This window comes from Ruditapes philippinarum, unplaced genomic scaffold (genome assembly GCF_026571515.1).
Source record: "Ruditapes philippinarum isolate M1 unplaced genomic scaffold, ASM2657151v2 ctg4163_1_1_1_1, whole genome shotgun sequence".
Classification (NCBI taxonomy): domain Eukaryota; kingdom Metazoa; phylum Mollusca; class Bivalvia; order Venerida; family Veneridae; genus Ruditapes; species Ruditapes philippinarum.
In genome coordinates, this window is record NW_026857281.1 from 37,673 (window position 1) to 51,048 (window position 13,376).

Sequence of the window (13,376 nt, forward strand, 5' to 3'; positions counted from 1 at the left end):
GTACTTATTTTCTTCACGTTACAAGGTTTGTATGTTATTTTGATTTTTTAAATGCCCATTTCTTAAGGCAATGTTTTTGACACACACGGTTATAGGTTTCAACTTCTTAGTTTCTGATTCGAGGAAGTTACTGAAGATATAATCTGGTAGTGTGCATTTTTTAAGATTTGACAAGCGATTTCTATCACCGAACAAGACATAATATGTATCTGTTAATATTGAATAAATGTTTTAATTTTCATGTTCCAAACAAAAGTTAAGTACACAAACATAACTTTGTTGTTTAAGTGCCTTTGTATTTCATAATTGTATTTCAAGTATTTCTGGTTGCAAAGTAATTCTATAAGTTTTTAGTCAAATATAAAACTGCAAAAAGATTCAAAGAATATCATTTTAGTCCAAGATTTTTTATTGATAATTTTATACAATTGTGTTAATTCACTTGCTATAAAAATGTATTAAGATGGCTTTGACATTTTAGGGGTTTCTTGTACAATCTTGTCAATTGTACAATCACTCCATGTCCTCTTCTGTGTTTTTTGTATTTGCTTCGCGGTAGGCCAGTGTGACTGAATTTTGTCGGGGCTTCATTTTCTGAATGCAGCTTTGCATTGTTTATATTTGTTGTTTTATAGCTCATGTTTTACATCATAATGCACGTGCGTATTGCTTTCATGAATAAGCATTATGTTATATAACGGGAAGTGATCAAAATAGACTAGTAACTAATGATCGCTAGAGTCATTGGTTCAAACCCCGTCAGGGACAAGTCGTTGTTTTTCTTTCAGCTAGAAACTTTACACTCATTGCTCAGTACTGGTTTGTTCCAGGAACTAATTCGAAAGTGTGTCTATAAGCTTACAGCTTCCTACACAATCGAACTTAATTAAATTTTGTATAAACCAAACAAGAAAATAAAGATTTCATCAAGAACAATGCAACGCGTGGATATTGTCGCGTTACAGCTTCTGATGTCACTCGGCTAAAACAGTAAAATGTATCAAAATATGGGCAAGGGTGATCACTCGGAAGCATTAATAACAACAATATAACATGAAAATTGCAGTATCGGTTTGAATGAGTCTATACTTAAGGGGTAATGAAAAAGTGCCACATTTCTCACTCCCAATAACCCCGGCTTGATCAGTGCTAAATTTTCAAAATTTAAAGGATTGGAATAGATTATCTCGATGGGCAAGAAAAATATAACAAAACTGAAGTATAACAATATGGAATGTGTTCTTTTGCTTGTCAGCAGTTACTTATTTGTTTACATTCTGAGCTATGTCGCACTTGAAAATAGTGCATTTGATATTCACTCAAGTTGGCAATCAAAATGCACTGGAACAACATATATGTTTATGGATTGAAACTTTAATGGGAACAAGCAAATTAAAACATTTACACAGTAATGACAGAAATATATGAGTTTTTGTTCTCTTGTTCGGTGAACTTAAAAACTTAAAGATTGGTGAACTTAAAAACTTAAAGATGTGAATAAATGAGTAGAAAATCCGTCCAGAATGATCACCTGTCAAATCACAAAATATGAACATGACCTGTTTATCTCTTCAATAACTCAGAAGCTAGAAAGCTAAAACCTAAATACGAGTGTGTCATAAACATTGCCTTAAGAAATGAGCATATTAAAATATTGACAAAATGACATACAAACCCAATTACCTATGACTGTGTTGTAAATATTAATGATGCGGTAGGTATTTTGTCAAGTTTGCAACCACTTTTCTCGCTTGAACCAAGTGTGCAACCACGTCACGTTCTGCCTCTTGTAAAGGATGACATACATTTGTATTGGTCCTCCGTGCACCCTTGATTTTAATGCATATGAAAATTGGGGGAGGGGGCAGACGGGCGACGGGGTAAGAATTTTATTTTTCTACGAGTTATAAAAGAACGCAACCTTTTATTCTTAAAATAACCTCCCTGAATTTTAAGAAATATCCATATTGTTATTATATTGAAACACACAGTACCAACCAAAACTATTGCTTAAACCTGAGATGTAATTTTATATTTATTAACAATAAGTATTGCACAAAGACAATATGCTATCGATCAATATGGACCGGCAGAGTTTTCTTAAGAAAGAAAAGGTTCAATGCATTCATGTAAATTTCAAAGACAAAATTAATACACGTATTGATCAAGATCAAAGCATTAAAGATCCATTTATTATTCTTCTGTTACATGAGAAGGAAAAACTAAGTTTGTAAAAACTTACTGAGATATTAAGATTCATCTACAAATATTGAGAGGATATCCATGAACGCCGCCATCTTGTAATTATGATGTTTTATTGTAAGTTTAAAGGTGAATAAGGTGACATGAACATGAAGCAGACGTCAGAAAACAATTAACTTGCAATCATTGAACAAATGAAGAAAGGTTTAGTAACAATTTGCAAACATGTCATCATATCTAAGGTGTGTGGTAAATGGCATACTTATTTCTTCATTACTTGTAAGTACGTAGTGCTTCCCTATCCATTCGGACAAATCTTAATTTTGTTCATATAAAATCATTGCATTGTTTATTTCAAAGTTATCTTGTCCGGTGAGTTATGGCTCGTTTAAAGTCATAACAAACACAGCACTGTTGTTAGTGTTTTAAGAAATAACAAAGGAACGTTAGAACGCGACAAAACGGTTTTTCTTTGTGAGGGTCTTGAGTGCTTTTTCACACGAATCATTTAAATGTTACGACAATTTATCTCTCCAAGACGGCATCATTTATATATTTCTTACAATTTTTGGCCTAGAGGGACATTAGAAATAAATGAACATTCCATATCAGCAGCATCGATGCCTACGATTATTTTGAGCATTCCACTAAGCTTCTATCAATAAATATTTTTAAAGATAAAACCTTTTTGCTTCCGGTTTCTCGACTTTGACCCCTGTTTTTAACCATTCATGTATTAATAATTCAGCGTTGCCCTAGAAACTTTATAAGGCTTTCATTGAACGTCGCCTTTCCTTGTTGATCTCGTTTATTATATTTTATCTTGTATCTTCTTATATTCTTTCTATATTATCATCAAGTAATTCAGCAATGTCATACCGAATCTCCCTATATTGTCTGGTTCAAGAATTTATCTGGTTTCCAATCTAAAATTACTACATGTATTTGCCTGCTTCCCAGTTGTACATTAATATATTTGTATGGTTCCCTGGCGGATGTTTTACTGATAAAACAGTGAGTGGAAAGGTATTCACAAATGCAAAATCGTAGGTAATGCGATTTTTTCTGGTCGTATTGAGATATTATACAGGTAGTAGACACAGTCAAAGAAATTCTGAATCACTTGAAAACCCTTATGTCCAGAAAATGGCACATTCGCCTTTTTTACTACACGTGAATATATTTTTGTCGTTGCAGAAAATTTATCAAATCTGCAAAGGATACGACATCAAAAATAGCCATGTCGACTGATAAACAGAGAGAAGAAACAGAACTGCACAAGCTTCTGGCTGACTTAGAACAACAGTGGACAGACAACAAGACAGTGGATATAGCTAAAATCCTAACGAAGCAACTCTCTAGCTCGGATAATCCATTTGCTCTGGTTGTGTTTATATTAGACAATGCAAAGCAAACGCAAACTTTGAAAAACAAAACGTTATCATTATTTGCGCTGACAACCTTTGAACAATGGGTCAATGAACATAAAAATGGGATCGATTTTACTCAACTCCTAAGTAAAGATGTTCAATTGCAAATATTTACAATTTGCACAAGGCATCATACGAAACTATATGATTCTGCTATCAAGTGCTTCCAGCTCTCTCAAGTGAACAATGAGTTTTACCTTCAAATTATTCGACAGTTCCTAGAAGATCATAAATTCCAAGAAGCAGCCTGTTGGACAAATAAACTTGGACTGCAACATTACTTCGATATTACAGAAATCGTGCTACCACTGCTTGTAAATTGTGAAACGCTAGCTTTAGAAAATTATGTCCGTGGAATACCAGAGCTTCAAGAGAAACTTGTCCTGTATTTGGATCATCTTTGCGATAAAAAGACGGACCTTGTTTCACTTAAGCAATATATACTAATAGATGGCGTCACAAAGAAGGATAAATTTGGGATAGGGTATCTTAAGAAGCTAGCTATCAAACTTCTCAAGTTATACGATATACCGCAAGGTAAATATTCTTTTTATGTTGGTAGGATAAATCATTTTTATGATAAATTAAGATATAAAATTGCAGAAGATTCATTTGACGCTTTTAAGATAGATATTGGGGTTTTTTTTGACATGAGATTAACGTTGAGTGATTCAATGTATCATCTTAACGCTGTGACATTCATAGCAGTTATAGCCATAGCTTCTGTAAAATTATGAGTTTTACACTTAACGTAAAATTTGTAATATTTGTAATTGTAATATTTTTAATTCCCTAAAAAGACGTTTGACGGGAAGTTTGACCGTTTATCTAAGAATTTTTCGAATTGTCAATTTATTTGTTGAATTCTCTCATATATAGGAGAATCTAAATTTATCATTCATCTCTGTCGGTTGGTTGATGTTGGTTGATTTTCAATTTCATTTTGATCTCTGGTAGAAAATTATCCATTTCTTGTTCACCTATATTGTTAAGTGGGATAAACAATTTCTTCCTGGTCTCTTTTGTACTCTTGGTGGAAACTCAAATTCTTGTTGAACTAGGTGAATGGTTAAGGTGTATTTTCTCGTTGATCTCTTTTGTATGTTAGGAAATTATCAATTTCTTGTTGACCTCCGTCATACATTTTGGAATTATCAATTTATTATTGACCTCTGTCATGCGTCGAGGAATGAACAATTTATTATTAAGCTCTATTACATGTTTGGGGATTGTCAATTTCTTTTTTATCCGTGCCGTATGAATGGGAATAAATGTACCTTGTTGTTTAGTTGCACACTCAGCATAATTTAAAGAATTTTTGGGATGTTATTTGGTCCAGTGAGTATACCATTACTTGCTGTGCGGTTGTCTGGGTCTACTTTTACTTCACGACTGCATCATATTTATTACTATTTCTCTTCTTTTCAGAAAAATGTCCAAATATTGCTAATGCAATAGCTGACGGAGATATAAGATATGTAGTTATTTCTAGATTTGTCGAGGTAAGAAACCTTTTGTAATTTCTAGAAAATGTTACTGTTTGCCAGTGTGAAAATACACCATTTTAAAAGTTTGTTAAAGGTAAAACTCAGTGGACAGTTAGCATTTTGATTTCCGTAATAAAATTATTGTACAAAGCACTCTGTAATACAAGCGTGGGTAAATTTAGTCATACTATTAATATATAAGGTCTCGCTTTTTTGCAATAAGCAGAATGCGCTTGCCTTGCACGAAATGCTATTTCCGTTTCTTATTTCGTATTATAAAATGATCTATATCATTAAGAGGCTGTTTAAAAAAGAAGTAGAAATGTTGGTATTTTTATTATTTTTTCGTCGGGCACAGTTTTAGAAAGTTATATATGCTAGATAAAATGTACATTCCTTATCTATGCTAAAATAATAGAATATCCATTTTTTCTTATAAGGTGCCTTCTACATTTTTTAATTTGAGTAGTTGTTCAGATTTATTTCAGATACATTTCCATTCAAGCAACATAAATGCGGTACAAATCAGATAGCGACTTTTTAACTTTATGACTGATAAAAGAATATTTAAATTTGTTTTTCATGAACCCTAATAAGAACTTATTCCGAATACTTGAAATGTATCCAGCAATTATGTGAAAATACGAAAAAAGACTTGTATTGATTTAAATGCACAACTTTCGGGGTGATATAAAAAACCGAAATCCTTAAACATAGTACCTATTGCATGGTGTTATAGAAATATTGTAAGAATATTTTTAAAAATCAGAATGACATTGGCCATGACTGCAAAATGTAAAATAGTTTAAATGTTTTTAAATCAGAAGGACATTGGCGATGTACTGCGGGAAGAGACGGTGCGTATGATTGTAGGAACAAATGCCTATAGGAAGAAACAATTGATTCTTCAACTCGTTGTCAACAACAAAGCTGATGAAGCTCTTAAATGGGCAAACAAGTTCAACCTTCCCGATGCTGAGTTACCTTGGTCTGTTAGAAAAGCCAGATATAAACAAAAAGGGTATTTATCGTTAGAAAATAAGATGTAGCGGGCTCACTAGTTAATATGGAAATATTCACACTTAAAATTGTTGTCATATTGAGTAAAAACATTTAATCTGTGTATAGACAGTGAGCTCGCTAATGAGTATAATCTGGAAATTTATGTAGATTTAGATATACTTTTGACTCCTGAAATCTGTTGGCTTTTTCCCTTTCCATGCCTCCTTTTCTGTCTTTGCATGATGGCATTATTAATCACGACGTAAGCATTATATTTCGTGTGCATATAAAATACCGGTTAATCATATATGTTTACCACCAAAATATCGAATGGGTTGACACGAACATGAAATCAGCTTATAAGTTCAATAAATGTATAGTCTCCGAATTCCTCCCAAGGAGTGCACGTCGCACAGAGGGAATACGGCAGGCCAAGGTCAAGTCATCCTAAATATCAGGGATGTTTGGTTTATTTTTCGTGGCTATCTCGAGAGTGTCTGGTCGTGCAATATGGTCGTTGATATGAAACAAAGATGCATTTAAGTATTGTCGAACTTTATAAGCACCATTACTTATTATTTTAAATTCAGCAAAATACACACAATTAAAGGGGAAGTCTTCCGAATCGTAAGGTCAAAAAAAGAGAAAAGCTATATGTACATGTATATTAAACCGTGAAAATATTGTTTTTCTTTAGATACGGGATTTTTTTTAACATCTTGCAGTATATCATTACTACTCGTGGCTACCGCCACTCATTTATTTTTTTTTTCATATCACTGGATGGTTACACCGTAACAAAGTTCCATTATCTTTTATATACATATACATATATCTATTTTGATCAGGATTAATCAGAAAAGTCCAATGAAAGCTTCACAGTCTTCAACTTCCAGTTCCGGAGTTGGGGGAGCAGATACAGGGAGTTCTGATAGTGCCAACTATTACCATCTCAAACTTCACCCGGAGTGTTTAGTTATAGTCGACACGTTTGAAAAATATACAGATTGCATGAATTACATTACGCGTCCGGAAAGTACTGTTGGGATAGATTGTGAATGGAGACCGTCATTTTGTGGGCATGATGAGAGGTAATGTGTATATATCATCTGTTCAAAACAGGGTTGCTAAATCATGTTGCTTTGACAATCCATCAGAAATCTCTCGTCGTTGATAATGTTAATAGTTTAGCCTCCTTATCAGCAGTAAGCCACATTGAATTGAACAGAGCCCCCTTCTATGCATTACTCAATGTAAGGAATTAAATTCATCAAGCGAGCATTATCAGTTTCAGGCTAAACGAATCCTGCGAATCCGCAAAATTTTTCCTTTGAATTTTTTACACAAGCTTACTTAAATTGTACCTAATTAATGCTTCACAGTCATTTAAAATTCAAATTTAATTTTATTTAATGTCATTTAAAAGCTTTTTGTTCGGGTAAATTAATTTAAGTTGCCAAATATACCTTTGAACACATTGAAAGATTGATTTATTTAATAAAGTCATAATATTCGTACATATGGAAATTGGAGTACGAAGCCATTTGCTCTGGTATGTCACAGATGCATTTGAAAAAAAAAAGGTTTCAGGCCACTAATAAAATTAAGATTCTATTTTATTTTATAATGCACCTAAATTTTTTTTAATTCAGAAATATGTACAAAATATCAATTTTTCGTAAAATTTACAGGCGAAATAAAAAGAAGCTAAAAAATACGAAGGAATAAACTAACATAAATTAAAAGTAAATTTGGATAATTTATTAATGATATATTTTCTTTTTAAATTAAATAAATTAAAACTATATTCAAAAAGATCTGCTTAATACGAAACTTATACCAATAACATCATGTCTGATGTATGTGAAGCTTATTTTAAAGAGAATAACATTGTATTTTGTCGTGAATCATGTCAAATGTAAGTTAACAATACATAATCACATATCATAAAAAGTTAGCAAGGGCATGGACATTTCTGAATCAATTTTAACAATTTATGAATCAATTTAATGTATAATCTAAACAGAATTTCGCACATAAACCCCGAAAAATGATTTTAAATTTATTTGTGTCACTTTAAGAAATTTACTGTTTTTGTTTCGCTACTTCAATTTGCTACTTCAATTTCAAAATAAAACGATCATAACGTAATCATATACTTTTCTACATATAGTCTCTCTTTGAATTTGTAAGATATAATCATATTTTGTCAGTTTTAGATTTTCATTAAAGTCAACAAGAAATAACACAATCTTTGCAAAACGTTTCAAACGTCATTAATATGTGAATGCAAATATTTTTTTTTTTTACTTTTCTAAAATACTATAATACATTTTTACATTGAATAATAGATCTTCTATTCAATAAAACCATTAAAAATATCATAATTGTATATATACAAAAATTATATAATGTAAATCCATTGGTAACATTAGTGGCATAACAGTTTTGCGTATACATCGGTACCGTATTTTGTCTAAGGTTCTTATTGACCGGGTCACGTGAATCAGTGGGCGGAGCGATCCCTTCTCTGGCGTAATGTCAATTAACCAGAGCGCTTTATGACATTTACTTTAAATATTAAGAAACTTTAAATTCTTTCTGTATATTTCAGAGCAATCTTACCTATCGAGAGCATTTCATGATCAATAACAACTAAAATCATCTTCACCGTCCGGGAATCGAACGCGAACATTTGGTTTCTACGAATTTTTACAACAGCTTACATTATAAACTATGTAGCCTACAGTCTTCGCTTTCACTAGAGTACTTGAAGTATTCAACATTTTCACGCACTTTGTTTTGTAACTTCTTGATAAAAAGCATTTATGTGTTCTGTCGTTAAATGACATTTAGACGTGCTCAAATATTTCAGGGTTGCTTTGGTTCAATTAGCATTGAAAGAAAGAGTATTCTTGCTAGATATATTAGTTCTCCAGAAGCTATTCAGTGACGCAATATGGCAAAGCTTTGCCGAGTCACTGTTTTGTTCAAGCCATGTGCTCAAAATAGGTATGTCCAAGTGATGCTTTCTTGTATTTAGTGAATATGTATGTAAAACAAGCATAGTGTTTTCATCCTACAATAAATGGGTAAGATAATATATGTCGATTTTATTAATGCTGCACCTAAATTTATTTTAATTGAAAATAGTGTTACATACAATATCAATTTTTGACAGAAATTTACAGAGGGAAATAAAACAGAAGTATATAAAAATAACGTAAGGAAAAACTCAACATACAATTGAAAATTGTATCCAGATTTGAAGAGTAAAAGATTTATTATTTTTTAATATATTTTTGTCGTTTTTATCACATTGAAATAATTATTTTGAAAAATAAACGGAATTAGAGAATGGTCAAATGTTTGGCACACAGTTAATTATTGCTTCAGACTGAGATGAAAAATAAAATTTTCCTGGCAAACAAAGTGTTGATCACTGGCACGCCTATAATTGGTAAAACGGTTGGATAGTTGAAATCCAAAAGTTATTTTAAATAAGTATTTTGTTTTGTTTTTGGTCAATAAGGTTACGGAATAACAGGTGATTTGAAGATGATTATGAAAACATTACCTTGTATGAGGGACGTCATGGCGGGCGTGAAAAGAACAATAGATATAGAACCCCTAGCTAAGCAGGTAATTTTGTTCGTTTTTTTTCATACCCAGTTGTTTCTAGTTGCGTAAAATAATAATATTTCATTAACCGGGTATTCATTCCAGTTGTCACTAACATGTGAATTTTATTTTGTTTTCAACGAAAAAAAAATGAATTTCGCAATATACTTTCAATTTTACCAAATTAGTCATTTACATGGCGAGAGGAAACAAATGACATTAAGCATATAGTTGCCAACATAAATTGTCCAATTGAAACACTTGCCTTACTGAAGTCGGAAGGTAAATTTCCTTTTTGACAGATTAAATCAAGGTCTTTACAACCGAGTCATCCATCTGTCTTAGTGCAGTGTTATCTGTTTTTAGCTCATGCGTCATCTCAAACACTAGGTCACAGGGCCCAAAATGTTTTTAACACTCTAGAGCCCACTGTTCAGGCCAAATATCCGGGAAATTTGTCAGTACAGTTCCAGGTTCCAATATGTCTCACCTCGGGAAGAAAAAGGTTTCAAATTGGATAATTCTCAGAAGATGTGTACTGATGATTTCTCCAACTAGGTTAAACAGCCCAAATATTGTTTACATTTGCACTATTTCAGATTTCGATATCAATTTAGCATTAAGGCATTAAATCTGTTTTCCATTCATACCTAACAATATGAATTGTTCCTTGTCATAAAAAGCTTCTGAATCAATTATCTGTTGACCGGTAAAAGGACCATTTTGGACCTCTTGGTTATATGCTTCCAACCACAAACTATTTTACAGGGCAAATGTCTAATGTCATCTTTCTCATCAGATTGTGTTAAAAGAAGGAAAGACTCAGCCACATGCCGGTTCATCGATTGATTCAAAGCAAGACTGTACATTGATGGATTCAGAACAAGTTCATTCATCCATGGATTCAGAACAAGCCTGTCAATCGAATGAATCAGAGCAAAATTTTAGTGCTATTGATAGCAAAAAAGAAAATGAAACAAAACAACTAGCTCACGTTGGTAAAAAGAAAGGCAAATCATCCAGTAAGTAGTTTCCATCCAGTTAAAATGTATATGACTTGTATATGTGTTAAGTTAATATCAAATGTTGAAATGTCAGAAGGGCGATTAAATAATTCACTGTCGACGATATGAACTAGTGGGTTGTTAACAAAAAGTTGATATATGTATGGTACATAGTCGCACAGCTGGGAACAATGGGGAAATGTAAAAGAAACTTTTCGGGCACTATCCCGTTTTATTATATACAATTTTACTGAAATATTTAGGGTCTCAGTTGGTCGAGTGACAGACATAATTGACATTTTGGCAAATATTGTAATCATTGGTTGAATTTAGATAGCTTTGAACTGTAAATAAAATCCCTTTGTATATGTTTTAGGGAAAAGGATACCTTTTTTCAAAAGTAAAGTTTTTTACTCCACTATTGCTTTAAGATTATGTTGATGTGGTTTTCGTGTGTTTATTCCTATTGTTAGAAGCCATTGCGCCAACAGAGAAGGGTTTGAGCAAGATTGTGCGGTTATGTTTTGGTAAACCGTTAGATAAATTAGAACAATTATCGGATTGGGAAAGACGACCGTTGCGAGACCAACAAATACAATACGCAGGTAACAATAAATATTGATCTTATGAAAGAGAAACCTTAAGTCAATTGTAGCTTAGACTTCGTGCAACAAAAAACACTTATTTTCTATTTTTGTATGGACGCATTTTAAAATGAAATTATATTTTTAATAAGAAGACTTTACTAAGGGTAATTGTGACCAATAGTTATATTAAGTTATTGTTTCTAATAATTACAATTAGTTATTTTTCCAAAAGTTATAATGATTTATTTTTTCAGAGTATATTTTTTCTGAAGTTATTTGAGTTATGGTTTCCAATTTTATTTAATTAATTGGCATTTTCTGAAAGTAATAAAAACTAATTGTTAATTAGTTATTGTTCCTAATAAATACCGCGAGTTTATCTAGAATGCGTACTCAAATTACAGCTTCACGGCTTTTAAGTGTCTCCGAATGTATTTGTTTATCTCAAGATAAGTGTAGAAGTTATATGTGTCCGAAAGTAACGCATCGTAACATGAACCCCTCAAATATAAGAATTATCCAGAGTACTTCTTGTGCATTACTTGCACTAGTAGTGAAAGCAGTGCAAATCATTTTAGAAGATCGCACTAATTTTGGAAATGGTACACTACCGATACAACAGAATATTTATAAGTTAATAATAACAAGCCTGGTTGCATGTAAATGCAATGAAAGAAACTACAATTCCATAGAGTATATTTATTATACATTTAACGAGTAAACAAGTTTTATTTATATATAAATTATTGTTGTCAATCTAACATGACCGAAAGTTGTCAAAACCTCTTTAAGCTCTTGATGCCTATGTCTTGCTGGAAGTATATGAGGAACTGTTGAGATTAGCAAAGATTGAGAACCTTGATATTGATGTAGAACAAAACATTGGAACGACTTGGTTGAATCAAAGTAGATCGGAGAGACGCAAGACACTACATAGAGAAAGTCATTCACAGGTTTACCAAATTAATATCTTCAAGATTGTGTTGCAAGTCGTACTATTTTTTCCAAATAGTTGATGTTATTAAAGTTCTTAGAAATATTCTCCCTTTTTTGAAAGATAAAATGTACATGTTCTATATTTCAAAAGATTCAATGTTTTAAAGATAATAAAAATGTTATTTGTCAAAATGATATTTTTGATCTTTTAATATGAAATGTGTCACAACTACATGCACTAGTGGAATAGGCAGCATTTTCATGTCATATGTGTAATAAGGATATTCATTTTTATTTCATTGCCCAATATGCATATTTAAAGTAAAGGACATTATCATTAAGTTAAAAGCTACTGTACATTTCAATTTAAACATCGACTTGTTTTTCTTCAGGCAACAGACAAGGGGTCACCAAGAAAATGACAATCTAATTCTACATGCTGAAAACCATTCTTGGGACGGTTAAAAGGAATTTGTGCTTGTATGTCTTTTGTCCTCAACTTATGATAGAGGTGTATTTTGCTCTGATTAAATAACATATATAGATCTAATTAAAAACCAATTTAACAATATGAACAACCAAAGTGATTAATAAATTCAAATTTTATGTTTTAAGACTTTTGGACCTCAGTTGAGTTCCGCTAAATGAAACTTATTTACGCTAATTATTGTACATCAGTATTTTTTTTCATTTATTTATTACTATATGTACTTTTTGTATATATTTACTTACTGAATATAGCATATATTTATAATCTCTTCTCATAATGGTGCAATGCTTTTGAAAGTACCTATATTAACATGACATGTTTCAGTTTATTATGTTATCATGATTATACGTATTGTGTATTTGCCTTTATCTCAATAAAACAATAACGACATACGCTGTGTGTTTTCAAATATACTAAGACTCGAACCATTTTTATTAACTAGATAGTCTAACATAGTTGTCTATATTTATCATATAGAATTATAGGCTAGATCCTTGTCTTCAAAACAAAGTTTATCATCGTCGTCCTCTTTCACAAACCTAACACCGCAGTCGCCGACCTGAACCTTCTTGCAGTCTTTTGGTAAACCAACTAATCGGGCTAGTCGCCATCCAAAC

General features: G+C 31.9%; 1 protein-coding gene across 1 annotated transcript; it reads left to right on the forward strand.

Annotated features, from left to right (window-relative positions):
- Window positions 1-3,384: 3,384 nt before the first annotated feature.
- LOC132749272 (exonuclease mut-7 homolog) lies at window positions 3,385-12,826 on the forward strand. The gene is made up of 10 exons (XM_060738994.1): window positions 3,385-4,169; window positions 5,061-5,134; window positions 5,944-6,140; window positions 6,970-7,212; window positions 8,997-9,133; window positions 9,654-9,763; window positions 10,542-10,764; window positions 11,220-11,351; window positions 12,126-12,286; window positions 12,662-12,826. The coding sequence occupies exons 1-10, from the start codon at window positions 3,443-3,445 to the stop codon at window positions 12,689-12,691; spliced, it is 2,034 nt and encodes a 677-aa protein (XP_060594977.1). The 5' UTR covers window positions 3,385-3,442; the 3' UTR covers window positions 12,692-12,826.
- Window positions 12,827-13,376: the final 550 nt, after the last annotated feature.